This window comes from Aptenodytes patagonicus, chromosome 15 (genome assembly GCF_965638725.1).
Source record: "Aptenodytes patagonicus chromosome 15, bAptPat1.pri.cur, whole genome shotgun sequence".
NCBI classification, from domain to species: Eukaryota; Metazoa; Chordata; class Aves; order Sphenisciformes; family Spheniscidae; genus Aptenodytes; species Aptenodytes patagonicus.
In genome coordinates, this window is record NC_134963.1 from 6,726,475 (window position 1) to 6,746,016 (window position 19,542).

The following is a 19,542-nucleotide window of genomic DNA, read 5'->3' on the forward strand; positions in this document are numbered from 1 at the left end:
GTTGCAGAGCCCTGGGACCTATTCCATACCTCCAGCATCCTGGCTGAGGCTTTGCTGCCTTTTTTCCAGCAGTGCGATGGGTTTGCTACAGTATTATCATTTTGTTTTATTCTTTATTTGCCTGCTGCTGAGCACTAAGCTGAGTGTCACAACTCAAACCAGTGCCTTTCCAAGAGTCAGCGCGCTAGTCTGTGCATGTTAATGGCTCAATTTGGATTATGCAGTGGCTAGAGCCACTGTGGTCTTATCCTTGCCCAAGGTCCCCAGTAATGGTAGAGCACCAGACTTTACTAACACAGGAGCGTGCTTTCAGGCTCCTCTTCCAAGAAGCAAACTCTCATAGCTTGATAAAGACCAGTCAAATAGGATAATGGTTCCACTTGATCAACTAACTCTGGGTTTGGTTGCATGTCATTTATTTCAACTTGTACAGAGAAGCTTGAACAGCTGTGTGGAAAAACACTTAGTAGTTTGTTTTTTTTTTTTTTCCTCCTTTCTTCTTAGGTAATATAATTTAAAAGAAGTAAATACACAGTATTTAAACTTGATACACCTGATAAAGTTAAATGCATAATAAAGGGGTAGGAATGAAACACAAGCCTCGGTCATTAAACAAAGTATAAAAATCAGCAATAGTCCAGGACCTTAGAAAAGAAACAGATCAATTGCCTGATAGGTAGGAGGGGACCACCAAGAAAAACTGCTCAGGACAAGAGGCCTGGTTTCCCCTTAGCACTTTCCTGTGTGCTTTCAGAGCCAAAAAGGCTTAGTACCCAGCATTAAGCCTACAATCAGCACTGGGCTTGCTTGAAAGGAAGGGAGTTGGGGAAATCATCTATAGCCCAGTTCCAAGGCACAAGCAAAATGTTTACTTCACTAAGAAAAAAAAGCTAGCTTTACTACTAAGGAACAGCAGCTAGGGAACTGAGCAGATCCATATATACAGTACAGCTTCTCTAACAGGTCATGCATTTAGATAGATCTTCCTCACAGAGCCACGCTTTATGCTTTCAACAGAACTAATCAACAAGAAAAATCTACATCGAGTTTCTTTCAGAAATGTGCATTTGGCTGCAGCCCTACTGGAGCTGGCACTAAAAGGACAATCGTTTTAGAGAGCGCCTTAGGGAAGTGCTGAGCTTTAGGATGCTTACGAACCAAGCACGGGCTAGCCATAAGACACTGATCTATGGTAATATCTGAGGCCCAGTAACTATGTGGCTGGGCATCAAGGAACTGGTACAGCTTATTCTGTTTAGAAGCTGTGTTGCACCTGGCAAGCCTGTTTGGTAAATGTAAACTGTCTCGCTAGGCACCTGACAAATCACAAACCAGAGATACGCAGCACAGAGCATCTCTACAACTCACCTTTAACAAAACACACCACACACATTACTATGCACCAGCTATAAATAATCAGATCCCCCTTTTTTTTTTTTTTTTTTTTTTTTTTTTGCAGAACAAGTCCATTTACAAGGTTAGAGAACCAAGCTGCCCACTCGCACGCATTTCCACAATGAAAAGTCCTGTTTAGGAAAGGGGGAGCAGGCAGCTGTAGTAGTGCTGGCACCCACATTACCTGTTTGGTTTTCCCATAGCTGAAGCTGCAGGGCTTTGGCATAGCCTTGGACTAAAACGGGAGGAAAACTGTGCGTGTCTTATGGCTCCAAACTCCATAGTAGTGCTCCTAAACCACGAACCATCGTCACTGGCTTTGGAGAGAGGCCAGCAGCACAATGTTTCGGTAATAAATAGCGATTTAGGGGGAGCATTGCTTCAAGTGATCAAAAGATGTAAGGGACAGTTTGTGTAGGCACCTGCGCGCTTGCTAACGCTACGCCAGCTTTAACAAAGACCCATCCTAACCAGAAATTACCAGACCAGGTCCGACTGCAGCAGGGCCAAGGACCTCAGTGCTCTGCTGCTTGCAGTGCCCAAGATCAAGGAAGACAAGGGGACAGTCACTTCCTAAAGGCAGGGCACTCATGGCCAGGGTTAGCAGGCAGAGATCTTAACATTAACCAAAATACTTGGGTCTCTCCTACTGCCTTCTTCCTCAGGGCAAAGAATTGTGCCTTAGCAGTCCCTTACACGCTTGGGACATTTGAATCCTCCCCCTCTTTCAGGTACACCATCATTTTAAATGCCTCATTCAAGGTCACACCCCCATATCAGACTGAGAAGTCAGACCTTTTCCCCCCCAGTCCCACACTCCATATACAAAACAACTGTACTTACCGTGACCCCTTTCCCCAAGCAAACCCTGACTCTTCTCCAGCTCACCCACGGTCTGCTGTTCTCCAGCTTTGTCCGAGCACAGAGAACTTCGGAAAGTGAGTCTGGACGTCAGAATCTCTCCCACCACACTATAGATTTTTTTTTTTTTTCCTTACAAGCACCACAAAATAATCAGAGTAATCTGACTGAAGGTGAAAGAGCTTTTCGTAAGAAACAATCCATGAATTAGGTACACACTTAATTTACTAACAAGCCTCTGATCCACAGGCATTCACAAATTACTGGTAACAAACTTGCAAAAAATACATAGCATTGGCCCCAAAATCCAGATTAAGAGTTTGGAAAACAAAAGTTTCTTTGAAAATTACTAGCTAATCTAAGTATTTCATTAAGATCTTAAATTCTAAGCAAGCCCTAAGTCTATACTTAAAAATAGCATGAGTTGTATTATTTTTAATTGTAGTAAACCATGTAATGTACATGGAAGTGAAGGATTTTACCCTGAATTTTATATTTAGTATCTACCTAGATCAAGTAAAAGATTTAGAAACAAACTGTTGTTAGTGCTTCCTCTGCTGTTCAAAAGAAACATTCAGCTAAACACCACCTTTCACTCCTATGTCTGCAGCAAAAATAGTTCAGACTGAACTTAAGCCCTTAAATACCTTTTCCTTTCATACACTGAATACTCAACTTACCAAGTCCTAGTCACACCAAGACCTTAGGAAAGGTGTTAATTACCTTAGGTGGTAATTAACCTCACTTTCTGGATGTCCCAAAGATGCTGTTTAATACAACTTGGCTCACAAAGGTAGGCATTCTTTAAAAAGCTGAAAAGGTGGGTTTTTGCTTTGTTCCCATGCAGTTAAAAAGGTGTCAATTAAAAACAAACCAGAACAACAGGAAATAGATGCAACAACATTTCCGGTAGGTCGTGAACTCTCAAAGTGCGCACGTGTAGTTTTACTGTTGTGTATGGCAAAAGCTTCACCCTTCTGTGTGTGCCCACCGACTACACGATGGGCGTACAACACCCCTGGGACACTGGCGTTAGTCCCCAGAAATTATTTGGCATTAAAACCAGGTAAAAGCAGTTCCAAATGCATTTTTGTTTGGCTGTTGGGTTTTTTTTTTTTTGCAAAGCATTGTTGCTGCTCAACACGATAGCTCACCTCTCTGCTATCAGCCAGCACCTTCCCACTAGAAGTCAGCAGTCCAAGCGATCAGAGATGTTCAATGTTTATGACAAGTAGTCGGATGTCTTATAACATGCTGCTATGTAAGCTCTACATCCAGCATCATACTGAAATAGCGCCATGTCATGCTGTGTTTGGTGCAGGCTCTGTTAATGTCGCTCATCCTCAGCTGCACACTTTAATAACGTACCCCGGACCAAGTTGCTCAACAGAACCATGAAGTCGATGTTCATGAAAGAAGTTCCTCCTCTCCCACATTGGGCAAGTCGTTGCATTTCAGATTATCTTCACTGCCTTGTTTCCTGCTTTAAAAGGAAATAAAACAGTTGCTGAGCGACTTGGAAAAAGGCAAAGCAGGCAATGAGACACCAGCATCTGAGACACTGCCCCTTCCCCGCCACGGGACCTTTGGGACGCTAAGCACATGTCGTCTCCCCCCAGCTCCCCTGTAACAGGCTGGAAGTGCCATAAAAAGATGCTTTTCAGCCCATCGGAGGGGCAGGATATGCCACGTCACAAAAATCATCCCACAAAGCGGTTACAGGTCAGACAGAGGGTGTGTTAACATCCGGGTTGCAGCCCCACATGAAAGATTCAAAGCCCAACTTCTCGAATTCTCCTCCTGTGCTTTGCAGTGATTTCCAGAGCACAAGACAAGCTGCAAACGTCCTTTTGGGCCGAGGCGAGGCAATGACACTTACGGCAGCAGGTTCCCAGGGGCAGACAACGACCGCTCCTCCCTCCTGCTCCCCTCAAACGGGTTCCCGAAGGATCGCTTCCGGATCATTGTTTTAACCAAGATCTGCAAGACCAGATTGGAGTTCATCAGGGACGCTTTCCTTTCATTCAAGAGCAACAGGAACATCCAACCCTCATGCCCAAGTAATTAAGAAAACTAGTGAAAACAAGTCAAAGTTCTCTTTAAAACAAAACAAAACAAACAAAACCCCCCAAAAAAACAGAAGGAAGCATCTTTACAAGTCTCCAGCTGCTTAGTACAGGGGCTGTATCCTCGTCTGAAACCCACAGTGCAACAACTGAACACGCAGATGAGAGCCACACTAGGTGTGAGAGGCTGGAAAGGAGAGCAAAGCCAAGTCTGGGAAGATTTTCTCCCCCCAGAAGTAGGTTTTACTGATTACTGCATCCAGTACCTGCAAATTCCCAGTTCCCCGCAATTATCTGGCAGAAGAATTCATTGGAAAGGGAGAGGGGAAGGAAGGAACTGGCACAATTTTGCCTTAACGTTTACCAAAACCAAGCTGAAAAATTGGCTGTTTGTCTAGCTTTGGCTGCAAAACACAAAAGGCACCCAGCGTCAGCTGCAATTGGAGACTGCTGGGAACAGAGCAAGTGTCAGGGTTCTTCCCAGGCATCCCCCACCTTATTTTACTGGTGGGAGCAGAGAACAACGTGAGCAGCACTGGACCCTGCCTCGGCATGTACATCCCGGTCTGGGAACCCCTGGCTTCATTTGATACTGCTTCTCGTGCCTCTGTGCCTTTTTTATCTGCTTACCACGGTGCACCGAGAGCCCTTACACATCTGAAACGCACATGCCAGCAGGGTCCCGCGGGGGAAAGCATTTTATGTGAGAGTCGAAGCCACGTGAATCTCGTACTCGAGTGTTAACGCCTACAGTTGGATGCACAAAGATCAGGCTCCGGAGGCTAATTTTGAAGAACAAAAGTAAATGGGAAAATCTGAGATCTGCCTGGAGGCGGTGCGTTATTTAAGAGGCAAGAGTCGCAGTAAAAGCTCATTTGCCCTGAGCCGTGCTGAACACACCTGGATTTTCAATGGGGCTGGGAGCACTGAGCCATCCTCTGCTGCATCGCAGCGAGACACCTCCAAATAGGAGAAAGGGGGAAAAACCCCTCATCAATGGTGATCTCTTTAGAGCAAGATCTGCTTTTTCAGCTTTAGCAGCACAAGGCACATTTGCATATTGATGTATCTGCGGTTGAAGAGACTTCTGTGGGATACTGAAGCGGGAGAGAGCTCCAGAAATGGAGCTAGATGTGAGCACAGCCACGATATGGAAAAGAGGCTTCAAAGGGAGACCTGTACTTCAAAAAAAGTCACAGCCTGGGTGTCTACAGGCAGATAACGCCACACCAGGGAACTGCAAATGGTCGCTCGCTGTTTCTCCTAGCATAAGGGCTAGCAGGCACCCAGAGAAATCATTAGATTCAAAACCCAAAAGGATTTCACTTTCCACACAGGGCAGGGTTACACTGTGGTTCTCACCACCACAGTGGGTTGCAGAGAATAAAAATACGAGCTTGAAAAGAGATGAGATGAATTCACCAAGAATAGCTCCAGGCGGGGGCTGGCGCATGCCACGGCCCAGATAAAATCTCCATCCTGGGAAGCTCCCGCAGACCCTACGGCCCGATGGGCAGAGCAGGTCAGGAGCTCCTCGTGCCTGGCCAAAACACACACTCCCGGCTGCGGGCAGGTCCTGGACCAGATGCTCTTTTGCCCTGAGCAAATACAGCGATATTTAGGCAGCCAGCTCAAGCGTGGCGACCGGCAACCTGCTGACGGGTCCCTTTGGGACTGCTCTGAAATATTCCCCCACACCGTGGGGTACGGCCACCTCCAGTGAGGTGCTGAGACCCCATCTTGCAGCGCTTGTTTCTGAGAGAGGGAAGGTCTTTGCTCTAATCCTGCCCAATGCTTTTGCCCTTCAGCAGCAACCTCCAGCTGCTTGGGACCGCCCCAGGAGGCAGCGTGGACCCCGGTGTGCATCCACAGACCATCGCCTCCCTCATACTTACCACGGTAGCCAGGCTGGGGATGTGCTTGACCGAATTCTCCACCTCCTCCTCTGTCACCTCGATGAGGGTGCAGTTCTCATCCTCTGTGGGCAGCAGCTCCACTCCGTTCTTGGTGACCCACGGGTGCAACTTCAATTAATAACACAGCCTGTCAGGAATGATTTCCTCTTTTTCTTAACTCAAACAACAGAAGCCTGGCAAACGCATCTCCTTGCCAAAGCTACGGCCCCTACGTGCTCCTGAAATACCAGGGAGCAGGGGAGAGACATGCCATCTCACTGGCAAGCCAGCTCACCCTGGCGCCGCTGGGAACAGCTCAGCCCGGAGCAGAAAATGCCGCGGTGCGGCTCATCCGGAGCCTGCACTGGCCCCATCTACGCAACCGAGCAGTAACCTTGGTGACATACAGCACTGGGCATCTCAGTGGGTTTTAGGGAAGACGACCTATTTCCACTCTCATCTTACGGATGAGACAGCACCAAGAGGCAGGAGCGATTTATTCCAGACCATACGTATGAGCAGTAGCGATAGGAAGACCCACCGAGCCCTAGTCTTGGACCTGAATTAATCCACGACAGAAGGCAGAAACCCCTTTCTCCTTGCCCACACACCTGGCGTCTTGGGCAGCTGCAGGAGGAGCACAAAATGGTTCAGCAATTCCCCCGCAATCCTTTCCCCCTACCTTAGTCTCCATTTTCTCAGCTTCTCGCCCCTTCCAGGCTCCCGCAGGGGCGGAGGACCAGAAATCTCCTGCGAAAGGCTGTTGCACAGTACTTTCCTGGTAGCAGAGGAAATACTGTACTCAGGGGATTTCCTTTTGCCTGTGACTTCTGTAGGCACCAAAGGTCCCAAAGCTGAGCAGGTCCTGGAGCAGGGGAAGGAGCTGGGACTTACCTGCCCAGGGGCCCTGGGCACGGGGGGAGGACCTAGCCTGGCGTGATCAAACTGACTCCCAAAAAAAGCCGAGCAAGGAGAACCCAACAGAAGTGAAGCCACAGCCAACACCAGGGGGTCGGGTCAGTACCTTGATTTCTGGGACCGAAATCCTAGATTCGGGATTTTTATCCAGCATCCGTGTAATCAAATCCTTCAAGAAGTCTGTAACTTCTGGCCTGGAGAAAGGAGGGGGGAGAGATGAGATGGGGAAGGGGATGGATGCTGCCTCTCGTCTTCACCCCAGTGCCCGCCGCCGTGGGCCTTCCCAGGTAGATTGGGGCTGGACCCCAGCCCTGGCAGGGATGCAGCTCTGGGTACTCGTGCACCCAGGTGCCATGCAGCCCTTCCTCCCCAAACCCTCCAGGGAAGAAAAATATCCCCTTTTTGGGCAATCCAAAGTGTGATCCCGTGTGTACGAGGCTGGGAGAGCCCAACACCAACTCCACCCAGGCTAAAACCCAACAGGCAGCAACTGCAGAAGCTAATCCATTCCCTCAAACACCTCTGCAACTTCAATCGCTCCTTCATCGGCAACTGCACGCCAAGATGTTGCCTTCACGTTTAATGCAAAGGAAGTTTTCCAGGGCCGAGGGCCAACAGAAGGGCTCAGAGCCTGAGTTTTGCAAAACCACAGCCAGCCCCACCCTGGCAGCGCCTGAGAAATGGCTCAAATGAGCTTTAAAATGAGGGCTGAGGGCTTTTTTTTTTTTTTTTTTTTTTTTGGAGTACTTACTGATCCGGGAACTCCAACGTCTGGGTCTTGATTTTATTGTGTAAACTCAGGATCCTTTCATCCATAAAAGGGCACTACCGCGAAGAAAAAGAGCAATGAGAAAAGCAACAACCTCCGTTAAGAAGTGGCAGCGGAGCAGCCAGTTGAGCATCGGGATCTCGTAGGGTTTGAAGGAGAGCAAGGAGCCAGTTATAGGGAAATACCAGAAGATTTCCTATTATATCAATGTCTTCTTTTAAACGCAATGGAAATAACATTTGACTAAAAATGGCCAAATTACTACAACAGCTTCTTTCCTAAAAAATCTGGCCAGGCACAGAATTTTTTCCCCGGGGAAAAAAAGAAACACGGCCCTTTTGGCTGCACCCATCCCACAGACAGGCAGAGGTTTCCCATTTCCACCCACACAGCCCCGTCTCCCCTCGGCAATACCCGGCTGCTCGAAGAGGGGTGCAGGGTGCTAATCCCACCATGTACCTGGCACACAGGAGGCACACACCAAACCCCCCCCCCCCCCGGACCACCAACAGCGCTGAAAAATCAATCTCATTACCTGCCCAAACACAAAGCAGTACAGTGTGATCCCCATGGCCCAGACATCCAAAGCCTGCAGAGTAAAGAAAGCATAGTTAGATCTGCAACAGACAGCGTGTGCAAGGAAGATTAGTCCAAAAACCCTCAAATCGCCACTAAATACCTTTCCGGAGAAGATTTTCCTGGTTTCCGAGAGCGTCTCCGGGGCCATGAAGGCAGGGGTGCCCACCGTGTTGGTTAAGAGGGCATCGGCTCCCTTGAACTCGTTGCTCACCCCAAAGTCAGCGATCTTGACGTGCCCATCTTCCCCCACGAGGAGGTTGGAAGGCTTAATATCCCGGTGGATTATCTTTTGATAGTGCACTGTAGCCGAAGGAAAAACAAGTGATTCAGCAGCAGGACTGGTCTGCAGCAAAGGAGCCACGAAGCCCCCGCATGGCTGTAAGCCTTTCTGCTAACACCATGACCAGCTCCAGCTTCAAAAACCCCTGTGCAGTAGCATGAGCCACCAGAAACGGCACCGTACACCAGCAGAAAGTCCAGCCCCAGGTGTTTAGAAAAAAATACGAATAAGAAATCCCATCCTTTTTGCACAGACACTCACAGTATTCAATGCCCTTGATCAGATCCTGGAAGTAGAACCGAGCCTGGTCCTCGCTGAGAGGTTTCAGGGTTGGGATTTCCATCACGGGGCTGCAAAGGCAACAGAGAACGGAGCTCGTTCCCTATCCGGATGCACTGAAACAGGCCCCGGAGGCTTTGCCGCCGGCCAGTGGCAGCACGTGGCCCCAGATGCAGGCACACAGGGGGTGTACACAACTGTAGCTGGGCTGGGGAGATGCTACCCAAATTCGTAGGGGACCCACCATGAACCTCCCCATCGCCTCTGCGTCCCGTGCCCGCCTCAGGTAGCCGAGCTGTGCCACCCACAAACCCGTCTCACGTTCATGCTTTAGTAGGTTTAAATCTGGAATTCAATACTCACCCTTGCTTCACCAGTTCAAACACTGAAACACAAAAAAGAAGGTGATTACGGATCACTTACAGGTTAGAGCTCCTGTGAGCACAGTCTCAGCGCAAAAGCAATTATTTTAATGACAAAAATTCTAAAAATTATGTATTTTTTAAAAAAAGGAGATGCCATCTTATGCAAGGCACATGGCATTGTGGTTGCTTCCATTTTCAGTTAAGGGGATGCTGCCAACTACCTTCTCAGTGCTGCAGCTTCAGCATCATGAAGTGCCCTCCACACGGCACACTAAAACCCTCGGTTTGCCTGCAAAACCAAGGCCGAGCCCACGCCCCAGGCAAACCTCTGCGCTTGGCCATGAAGGCATCGCACACTCCTCCGCTAGTACAGGCTGAACATAAATGATGGAAAAGAAATGCCTCCTCCAAAAGCGTGTGTATTTACATCAGGCAAACCACTGCAGTCTGCAAGACAGGGTGGGAAGGAGCTCGTTTGTACCGTGGGTAATTAACACATGCCTTGTTCTCGAAGCCAAAGAAGCAAAGCTACTTTCTAGCAGCCCAGCTTCAGAGCTGAGAACATAAATGCTGGTACCTCTCATGGCAAAGCATGCCCTGATGTCAAATTAAAGCCTATAAAGTGCTGTAAAGCACTTCTGTCTCCTTTCTGAACCCAGACTGGATCCTGTTTGCTCTGACCATTAGAGGGGATTTGCTTCTCCAGCACATCCAGGCCATACCCGCTCCAGAGGAGAGACCCAACCCCGCACACAGCTGCCCCAAAACGCAGGGGGAACCCTTTGCCCTGGCAAACCCCAATCCCTCTGACACCCTGCCCACAGGGCAGTGGGCAGTTACCCATGTACAGGTGGTCCTCGCTGGGGTCATCCAGGACCTGCCAAAAGAAGCAGAAAGGAAATTAAACAGCACCAAAAAACCTTGCAAATTAAACACTGTGATTTTTTATTTAGCGGCCATCTCAATCCTGCACCATCTGCACCATTAGCATGGTCTGCTAATCTCTGAGCTTCTACCCACAAGGGATGGGGGAAAAAAAAGAGGACAGAGATATAGCTGTATTTCAAGGAAGTAAATATTTAAAACACACAGGAAGCATCATTTGACTCATGAGCCAAATAAACTCCAGCCTGCACATCCTTAATTCTTGATTTTTGGACCATTTCATACAGTCAGTGGGCGGAGGGCAGGGCGACTGCATCACAGAACCTGCAGAAACACCAGTTCCTCCCCAAAACCCATCTGAGCACTTGTTTCCTCCAAGGAAGCAACATTTTTCTGCATTTTTCTTTCTGGGCAGGGAAGAAAAAAAATCCTCTTTTGGGAGGTGGGAATAAAAATCCTTTTAAACCAGGGAAAACACGAGTCTCCCGTAAGCAGGACCTGCCATGGCCATCCCAGCCCTTCTGCGGTCGCTCCCCTCTGCCCAAGCCAACGTGTAGCCCATCCCCGCAGCATCCAGGCTCCTTCACGCTCGGGGTGGGTTTCGGGAAGGGGCTGGCCAGCACTCACCTCCACCAGCTTCACCACATTGGGGTGGTCCAGCTTCTTCAGGATGGCGATCTCCTGGTAGACCTGTTCGATGGGCCCTTTGGGCGGCAGGCAGCCCTCAGAGGCAGCTTTGGCTCCACGGGGTGGTGGGCGGCCTGCGGGAAAGGCGAAGACGGGGTGTCTGGTTGGGAACGAGCCCCTGGGGTCCCCAGATCATCTCCCACCTTAAAGCTTTTGCACCACTTACGGGGGAAGCCTGCCTGTCTCATCAGCTTCTTTTTGGAGAGAACCTTCATTGCCTGCAAGAGGGGAAAAAACAAGTGGGATTTGGGGCAAACCAAGGATAAAATGAGCCTGGTGGGATGGGGCCAGCACGGAGCCGGGCAGGGAGTCAGTGGAGGGGATCCGTCCCCCATCCCACCTGCCCCACTGCGGGCTCTGGGGACGTGCGCTACTCACATAGTAGGTGTTATCGTCCTCGTTGTAGGCCAGCTTCACCACCCCATAGGAGCCCTAGAGAGGGGCACAGCCATGGGCACCAGTTAGGGACAGTCCAAAAAAACCCCACAGCACCAAACTGGACTCCGGGCTCCTCCGCAAACCGGGCCCCACTGGGATCACGGAGCTGGTGGGCGATGCCGGGTGTAGTGGGACGCGTGGGCTGGCATCACACCTCCGGCAAAGAAAAGCTCCAAATGCCCCATTTTGTGGGAGGGAGGGGGAATGGGGAAAATTAATAATAATTTTTTAAAAATATACAATTCAGTCGGTATCACCCAGAAGAGACCGGCGTCGCAGTGAGGAGCCGGCTGAGTTGCCGTGGTGAGCGGCTGAAATTGCCATCTCACCGGCTGGAAAGCAAAAGTGAGCCCAGCACCCTCCCGCCCCGAATCCCTCCATCCCACCCCAAACCCGGCCAATAGTCACCTTCCCGATCTCGTCCTTCAGCTTGTACTGGTTGAGCTGCACACAGTCCTGCGGGAAGAGAGGGGGGGGTCTGACACGAGCCACGAAACTGCTCGCATTTGCTCTCCTCCTTTTAAATCTCCAGCAAAACTTTCTCTGCAAACTGACGCCCTGTTCTGCTCTGCCCGGGCACCCGCTCGGGGCTGGGCAGCTTTGATTCATGAGCCATAAACGCCAGCTGCCTGGCCACGTGTCGGTGTGTTTATAGACGGCTAATTGCAAACATTAACGGCCGGGCAGGCAATATTGTCTGCTCACGTGGAACGAGAGCGCACAACAGGCGGGCAGCGGTGGGGATCAGCAGCCAGGAGAGCCCCGGGGGGATTTAATGCAGGCGACCTGGCGCTGAGTATTTTTATTTCTTAAGGGCAAAGCAGCCTCTTGCTGCCTGTTTTCTGTCAGTGCTGGCAGGCTGGGGGCAGGCAGGGCCATTTTCTCTTTAGATCTCAGTGGGTCTCTCTTTTTTTTTTTTATTTTTAAGGGAGAGAAGAAGAAAATTGCAGCATGCTGACGGCTCCCCTGAAATGCAGCCGTGAGAGCTGGCGGCATCTACAAAAGGCACGAAACGCAGTGAGCCGCTGGGTCCCACCTCCCCGAGAGCTGTCCCACAGCCCAGGGTGGACCAGGACGTCCCACCGCCTCCCACCCCACATCTGTGGACATGCCGCAGGGTTTTATCTTGAGAAACCAAGTAGGAAAAAATGCCACAGGGCGGGGGAAAACCCAGGAGAACAGGGGCAGGAGAACCGCAGGAGCAGCATTTGTCCCCCCTCACCTGCAGTCCAGTGATGGACACGCGGTTCGACTCCACCGTTGGCCGCCGCGGCAGCCGTGGGGAGGAGTGCGGGGACGTCACCGGAGAGTAAGGGAGGGACGGGTAGATGAAGCGTTCGTTGGTGCCATTGCCGCTCCCAGGCGAGCGGGCAGGCTGCGACCGCTCCTGCAAGGACAGCTTTCGGCCGGAGAGGTGCAGCTTCGCCCTCGGCTCCCGGCCGTCCCCAAAACCCTCGCCTCCGGGCGCGTTCATCTCCTCCTCCTCGCTTGCGCTCCCTGTCACGTCGTACTCGGTCACCACGATGAGCGAGGCCATGCCAGGGCGGCGGGGGCTCAGCGGCGGGGGGTCCCGCGGCGCCCCAGGCACTTGGCGGCCGCAGCGTCTGTCACGGCAGAGGGGCCACGGGGCGGGCGAGCTGCCAGGGACGCATGATGGCATGGTGCGACCAACGGCCTCATCCCGGCCACGCTGCGACGGGGAGGCACACCTGCAAACACAGGGCGGCTCAGCCAGGCTCCCCCGGAAAGCGAGATTTCCTCCTGCCGGTCGTTAGTCTACAGATTAATTTATTCATCCCATAGGGGATGGTAAAGCCAAGGGCAGGGGTGCAGGATGGCACCGGGACCATGCACCTGCCCTGCCACGTGGTAGACCCCAGGCAGGGGCCAGACTCAGCTCCCAGGCTGCTCCTTCCACCCCCTTTATTTAAACTCCTCCAGGGAATAACAACCCCACCATCTCCACTACAGAAATACCCCAAAAGGGGTATTTTACAGGGGTTGGATCAGGCCCTGCACTGTGCCAGCATAAATACTGCTCGGTTCCTTGCTTTACTGCTCGGTCCTGCAGTCGGAGCGGGCAAATCTCTGCCAAACACCCCCCAAACGAAGCAGTTCATGGGCACAGGGACCTGCTTACCAGGCGCAGGGTGCAGGATCAGCCCCCCCGGCTCACTGCCTCCTCCCGCAGCCCGTCATTGCCAGCGATTTCTCTTCCTTGTCCTGGGTTCCCTATGGCCTTCTGTGCAAAAATCAAGCTCCTGAACCTTGGGATAAATGAGAAGACAATTCTGTTAGCAACAAAGAATTAAAAAAAAAAAAAAAGTCTATATAATTAAATAATAATTTAAAAAGGGGAGAAAAACGGTGTAATTCACACATGCCGGGTGCCCCGCAGCAGGCAGGGCAGTTCGATGGTTGGTTGGTTGTAAACCATCACTCTTTCCTGCCCCAACGCTGGTGCTGTTTTTAATTTCTAGGCTAACGAGTTGCCGCAGAACCAAGTGGAAAAAAAAATCCCAAAACAAACAGCTCAGAAGCAGGAACAAGGTTTGAGGCCTTTTTCTGCCTGGTTCCCACACCTCGGTGAGGCGGCCGGTTAAAATTAGTTCCACTCGTCTTGGTTGAAGTTTCCGTGATGCACCCGCAGCACAACCGCTCTGAATCAGCCCAGCAGAAATTACGGGTCAAGTACAGAAATCAAATCGTCTCCCCCTTCCTCAAGACTTTGCAATGGCCTAATTGCTGTTTTCAACACCACTTTATAAACTGGAGCTTTTTTTCCCCGAGCGGGATCGGCCCGGAGCTAAAGCCGACCCGGCACCGCTTGCTGCTTCGAGGCGCAGAGAAACGCAGGGGATGCAAAGGCTATAAATAAGCCGACGAACAGCAACAAGGACAAACTATTTCAGAAACGCCACATTTAGCGGGGCTGAATCCACTCCTGGCTGGGGCTTTGCTGGGCAAGAGAGCCGGGAGTCACCAGCCAAGCCAAGCCAAGCCAGGGCTCTGCATCTCAGCCATCGTGGCTGCAAAATTCCTCCCCCCCCCCCGGTGCTGCTGGCGGCCACGGCAGCGTTTTAATACACTCCCAAAATGGATTAAAATAAACAGGCAGCCCCCCCCTCGTTCATCCCGAACCCGCGGGGATGCATCTCGAGGCCGGTTGCCATTTGCCTGGCTTGCTTTGGGCACCCCGCCAGCGGGCACATATAAATAGCCGTCTCCAAAAGCCGGAGCCGATCCTGAACACCGTGCCCTCTACCCTCACCATGTGCCGTGGCCGCAGCAAAAAAGGCAGCTCATCGGGGCGGCCCCAGGATGAAGCCATCCCAGGAGAACCACCAGCCGCAGCACTGGTCCCTGGCGGCGGCATGGCATGGCCGGGCATCCCATCCTGCCCCCAGAGCATCGTCTGCATCGGAATTTCCAAGGGTTCATGCTAAACTTTGCCAGGCTAGGGCAAAATTGAGTTATGAAGTCTCCGCTACACTTGAGAGCCGAGCGTGCCCTGGCCGGCAGGAGTTAATTGGCTTGACCAGGATAAACATATCAAGGTTGATTAATTCAAGCAGGCTTCCCCAGGCTCTGTAAACAGGCTAAAAGTCATCCAAGCACCATCGTAACATCAGCTAGGGTGGAAAATCAGAGGGTTTTTTCCCTTTGCCTGTGCGTGAAGGGGCTGAGCATGGGGTTTTGCAAAAATTGCCCTGTGAGATGATAACTTCCCTGAAAGAAACCCAAAAATGGGATCCCACTGTTGAACACAGCCCTGCGGGGCGTGGGACAACTGCTAACGATAACGCAGCCAGTTCTCCTGAATAAGCAAACGGGGAGGCCGAGGAGGAGGAGGAGAACAGTCGTATTCCCAGCCAGAGGGAAAACTAAAATAGATGGAATGGGGGGAATAAACCCAAAGAGGGGAAATACAGCCTGGGGGCTTTCGCTTCACCCACCCACCCAGGTCCTTGCCTGGGGAAAAGCGGCACATTCTGGTACAAACTCCAGCAGATCCTTATGTAAAAGCGAGCAGCACATGCCCAGAAAATCCTCAGGAAATATAACAGCCTGGTGTATAGGAATGATTTATCGGCAGGGCTTTTGGCTGAAATCCATGTATAACCCATAGCGGCTGCGGCAGGATTATCGAAGCAATCAGTCCCGCATCTAATTCAGCAAGGAGAGGGATATTAAAATGAAAAGAGGTCTGTGAAACCCTGGCAGCGGCTCTCCCTCTCGCTCAGCATCCACGTGGCTTTAGCGGAAAGGAATGGGAGCGAAATCGGCCCCTGTGAGGGTGAAGTGATTTTTACAGCCCCCTCCTGCCGCCCCAGCTTGCTGTGAGCCTGTGGTCCCTGCCTGGTCCCTGCTGGGATGCGGCCAGCTCCGGATGGGAACACGCCGACCGATTTCAGGGGGTGCAGAGGACAACACCCTGCAGCCAGCACTGGCTGCACAGATTTAAATCGGAGCATACGGACGCATCAGCCTGTCCTTCCCTCCCTGGAGCTGTTTCTCTACCCAGGTGCAGAGCGGGCGATGGGACGGTGTCCCCAGCTCCCACCGGCTGCCATGCACTCGCCTTCCCCCACACGCTTCCCTCCAGCAAGGCCAGACGTGGTGTCAGGGTCGGACCCTCCCAAGGGAATAAGACTTGGCAGCTCCAGCAGCGACACCTCCATCCAACCTTCTGTGGGGATCACCTCACACACTGCAAAAAAAGCTGTTCATAACAAAATTGAACACAAACCACCTAAAGCAAGGCTGATTTTACTCGCAGAGGATCCTCCCCCTGCTACAGCCGAAGGTCTGCAGTTAAAAGTTAACCGAGGCCAGTGTGCGGGGCAGTTATGGGCTCTCGCTGGGCAGAGTCCAGTGGCTATTTTGCTTTCCCCGGTCACTGTCAGCGGTGGAAGCAGCAGTGCCAAGAGTGGTGTCATCTGCAGCAATGGGGGCATCGATCACAGTTTCCCTTCCTACGGGCGAGCGCAGACCTTGCCAGAAATATATTAGTCACTGTAGTATACAAAGACCATATGCACCCCCACCTGACTTTTAATGGAAAAAAATCTCTCAGCAGCTCCTCTAGAAGTCAGAGGACACCCAAAATAACGAGATACTGGAAACAGGCACCCAGCCCCCATCTGTTGGGTCCCTGTGCCCGAGCAGCGAAGCTTTTCATTGCCGCTGGAGCAAACAGAAAGGCCTCCTGCACTGCCTGGCCCATACAACACAGAGTGGAAAGAACTGGGGGAAAAAAATACAAAGCCGGGCTGGTAGCATTATAACGGCACGAAACCCAGTGGCAGGTTTCAATAGGAATCCAAAAACATCTTTAACAAGATTTTTTTTATGATCTTGATGATACCAGATAATACTGCTTAAGCAATATATAATGAGCATCTCAAAACCAGAGTGTAAACTCCAGACCTGGTGTTGAGCATGGGCCGGGATGAGCTGAGGGCACCATCACCGCCTCGTCCAGCGCCGCCGAGCGGCTCCCGGCTCTCCTGGAAACAACAGCTCCAGCCCACGATGCCCACGAGAGAGGAAACGAGAGCGGCTCTGCACTTTGTGAACACCACTTAAAAGACATTAGGGCTGAGTTGAAAGCAAAGCCTCCTCCAAATTACCGCCCCAATCTGATAATAGCCGCCTTCCCCAGAATGGCGCTGGTCGATCAGACACCCCTCGCAGCGCTCTCAGGGCTGGGCTCTCAGGTTTTGTTGGCTGTTTTTCCCAAAATGAAGTGCTCACAGAGAGGGGCCAGGAGAGGGATGGGGCTCCTTCCCCTGGGAAAGGAGCTGCCTCTCTGGTCAGGGGACACGAAGGCAGCTCCAGCTACCCAGCCACCACACATCCCCTGCCCAGCGTGGTCGCCCTGGCCCTGAGGACAACCTGGTCCTGTCCCCAGGGATGGTTTCTGCTCCTGTAGCACTGCACAGCCGCACGGCCAGCCCACAGCTCCATCACACCAGCTTCCTGCGGTCATCCCACTGCTGCTTTCGTTCTTTACTGTCACCTTCATGCTCCTGATGCTCCGTGCCGTGCACGTGGCCGCAGGGCTGCGTCCCATCTCCTAACCATGCTTGGTCACTCGTGGCAACCCAACCTGTGGCTTCTCTTAATGAAACCTGTCCCCTGTACACAGTTGCTGCACCAGCTCCATCCCTTCCATCTTCTCCTGGCCTCTCACTTGCCCCTTGACCTTAAAAATCCCCTCCTTTTCCCAACCCCACGGCCTAACTCTCCCCGGGCCCCCTGCTCTGAGCCCTCGCCTCCCCGGGCAGGAGCCCCATGGGGTCTGTGGGACGCCTGGTGTCGCGGGGACGGCCACCACCCTGTCACATCTCCAAGCCTGGGATGCCGCCAGCCCATCGGGTACCACCGGCACATCTCAGGGCCGGTGGGCGGCCGAAGGCGAGCGGGAGCGGGATGCCTGCCGGGCCCGGGCGGCCACAGCACGGGTCCCCGAAACGGGATGGGGAAATGACAGCACCGATCCCCCATGGCCAAAATACCTGCGACGCCGTGCACAGGCCGGCTGCGAGCCCCGCGGGAAAGCCCCGTTTGAAGGCGATGCCGTTTTCTGCTCGGAGGGCATCCCCGGCCCCGGCCCGGCCCCGGCCGCCCACGCCCGACGCCGGCGCGGGTCCCTCCGGGCGCGGCTTTGTCTCCGCAGCCGCGGGCGCATCCCCCGGCCGGGCCCGCCCGGCCTCCCCGCCCGCGCCCGCAGCCACCGACCTGGCGGGACGCGCCGCTCCGCCGGCGGAAGGGAGCGGCCCCCGCCGCCCCCGGAGCCCCCGCAGCCCCCGCCGCGCTGCGCCGCCCGCGGGGCCGGAGCGCGGCCGCCCGGCGCCGCCTTCGCTTTCGGTTCCGCTCCGGCGGCGGCAGCGAGGGAAGGAGGGAGGGAGGGAAGGAGAGAGAGAGGGAGGGAGGGAAGGAGGGAGGGAGGGAAGGAGGCCCCGCTCCGCCCCGGGGAAGGGGAGGTTTCCCCCCGGGCAGCCGCATCCTGCCCGCCCACCCCCACAAGCCGTTCTTCGGGGTGGGTTTTTTTGTTTGTTGGCGGGGGTGTGTGGTGGTGTTTGGGTTTGGTTTTGGTTTGGTTTTTTAATATTTTATTTCCCCCTCCGGCCGCGGGCTGCGCGGCCCCGCCTTACCTCGCAGCGCAGCCGCGGGATGCAGCCGGGGTGACCCGGCCGGTCCCGCTCCTCCGCCGACCGTGCCGGGACGCGGCCCCGGGCGCAGCCGAGCCCCGCTGCGGGCACCCCCGCGTCCCAGCGGGACATAAATCACAGCATCCTCCCGCCGCTGCCCGTCCCGGTGCTCGGCCGGGGCTTCTTCCCCTCTGCCCTTGTGCAAACACAGGATTTCCAGCGTGAGGTCGACCGGGTCCAAATTGGGTTACCCGCCTCAGCTCCCCTGGACCTTCCTTCACTAAACCGTTGCCCAACGCTTCTGAAATCATCACCTAAAGGGGGTTTTAGAAACCAGTCGTTTGGAAATGTCACAGCGGCCACTGCCAGGCCACCGCCGCCACCGAGCACAGCTCCCACTCAGGTTGCAGCTCTGCAGCACCAGGACGGAGGCAACGTTGCTGCACAGGCACGGCCTTTAACTCCCCGGCTGGCACCAGCCCTTTGTAACCACCTCCCGTGCTTTGTCCCTGCTAATTATTTGTTTTTTCTTATCGAGCACATTCCCATCACGCACCATCCTTGCGCTGAGCTCACCTGCAGTTTTCTGATCGACTCTTCACGAAGCAACAGCTTCAACCTTGAGCAGATGGCGCCATGGCTGGCGCAAACCCTCTTCCTCATTTTGCTTCGAGACCCATTTGCGGGCACCGCTTCAACCTTGTAGAGCTCCCCGGAGTAGAGCCACGCTTCCATGCGAGCTCTATGGATAAACACTGCGATTTGGACCAGGATCTTGAAAACCCCTCTAGAAATCAGGTTTATGCACTTACTGTTAAATAGTAGGTGCTCCAAACGTTTTATGGATTGAACTCCTCGGCGCCGATTACAATGTAGCTGAGAGGGGGCGAGCCACCAAAACGAGCGTTCTCGCAAAACTGGGTTACTCTTCACTGTTAGAAACACAGTCGCTGTTTTAAAATCAAGGC

The 19,542-nt window shown here is 52.9% G+C and overlaps 1 protein-coding gene across 5 annotated transcripts; it reads right to left on the bottom strand.

Annotated features, from left to right (window-relative positions):
• Positions 1–399: 399 nt before the first annotated feature.
• CAMKK2 (calcium/calmodulin dependent protein kinase kinase 2) lies at positions 400–18,226 on the bottom strand. Of its 5 annotated transcripts, none has more exons than XM_076353362.1 (18): positions 18,162–18,226; positions 13,558–13,684; positions 12,640–13,126; positions 11,826–11,873; positions 11,358–11,411; positions 11,146–11,197; positions 10,920–11,053; positions 10,248–10,284; positions 9,406–9,427; positions 9,025–9,113; positions 8,584–8,783; positions 8,440–8,493; positions 7,887–7,960; positions 7,242–7,329; positions 6,900–6,995; positions 6,218–6,346; positions 4,136–4,236; positions 400–3,736 (listed from the first exon to the last, which is right to left on the bottom strand). In XM_076353362.1, the coding sequence occupies exons 3-18, from the start codon at positions 13,075–13,077 to the stop codon at positions 3,664–3,666; spliced, it is 1,689 nt and encodes a 562-aa protein (XP_076209477.1). In that variant the 5' UTR covers positions 13,078–13,126; positions 13,558–13,684; positions 18,162–18,226; the 3' UTR covers positions 400–3,663. The 5 variants fall into 5 exon arrangements, with proteins under 5 accessions (XP_076209477.1, XP_076209474.1, XP_076209476.1 ...); XM_076353359.1 differs by having other exon boundaries at positions 400–3,739; XM_076353361.1 differs by lacking the exon at positions 18,162–18,226 and adding an exon at positions 17,939–18,013 and having other exon boundaries at positions 400–3,739.
• Positions 18,227–19,542: the final 1,316 nt, after the last annotated feature.

What these genes read in the sequence shown, in the direction of transcription:
- CAMKK2 (XM_076353359.1), bottom strand. Translation starts at nt 13,077, where the DNA reads ATGCCATCATGCGTCCCTGGCAGCTCGCCCGCCCCGTGGCCCCTCTGC. An exon ending in GAGACAGGCAGGCTTCCCCC is followed by an intron (nt 11,054 to 11,145) that starts GTAAGTGGTGCA and finishes CCTTTCCCGCAG; the next exon opens with GCCGCCCACCACCCCGTGGA. An exon ending in CGAGGACCACCTGTACATGG is followed by an intron (nt 9,428 to 10,247) that starts GTAACTGCCCAC and finishes TTTGTGTTTCAG; the next exon opens with TGTTTGAACTGGTGAAGCAA.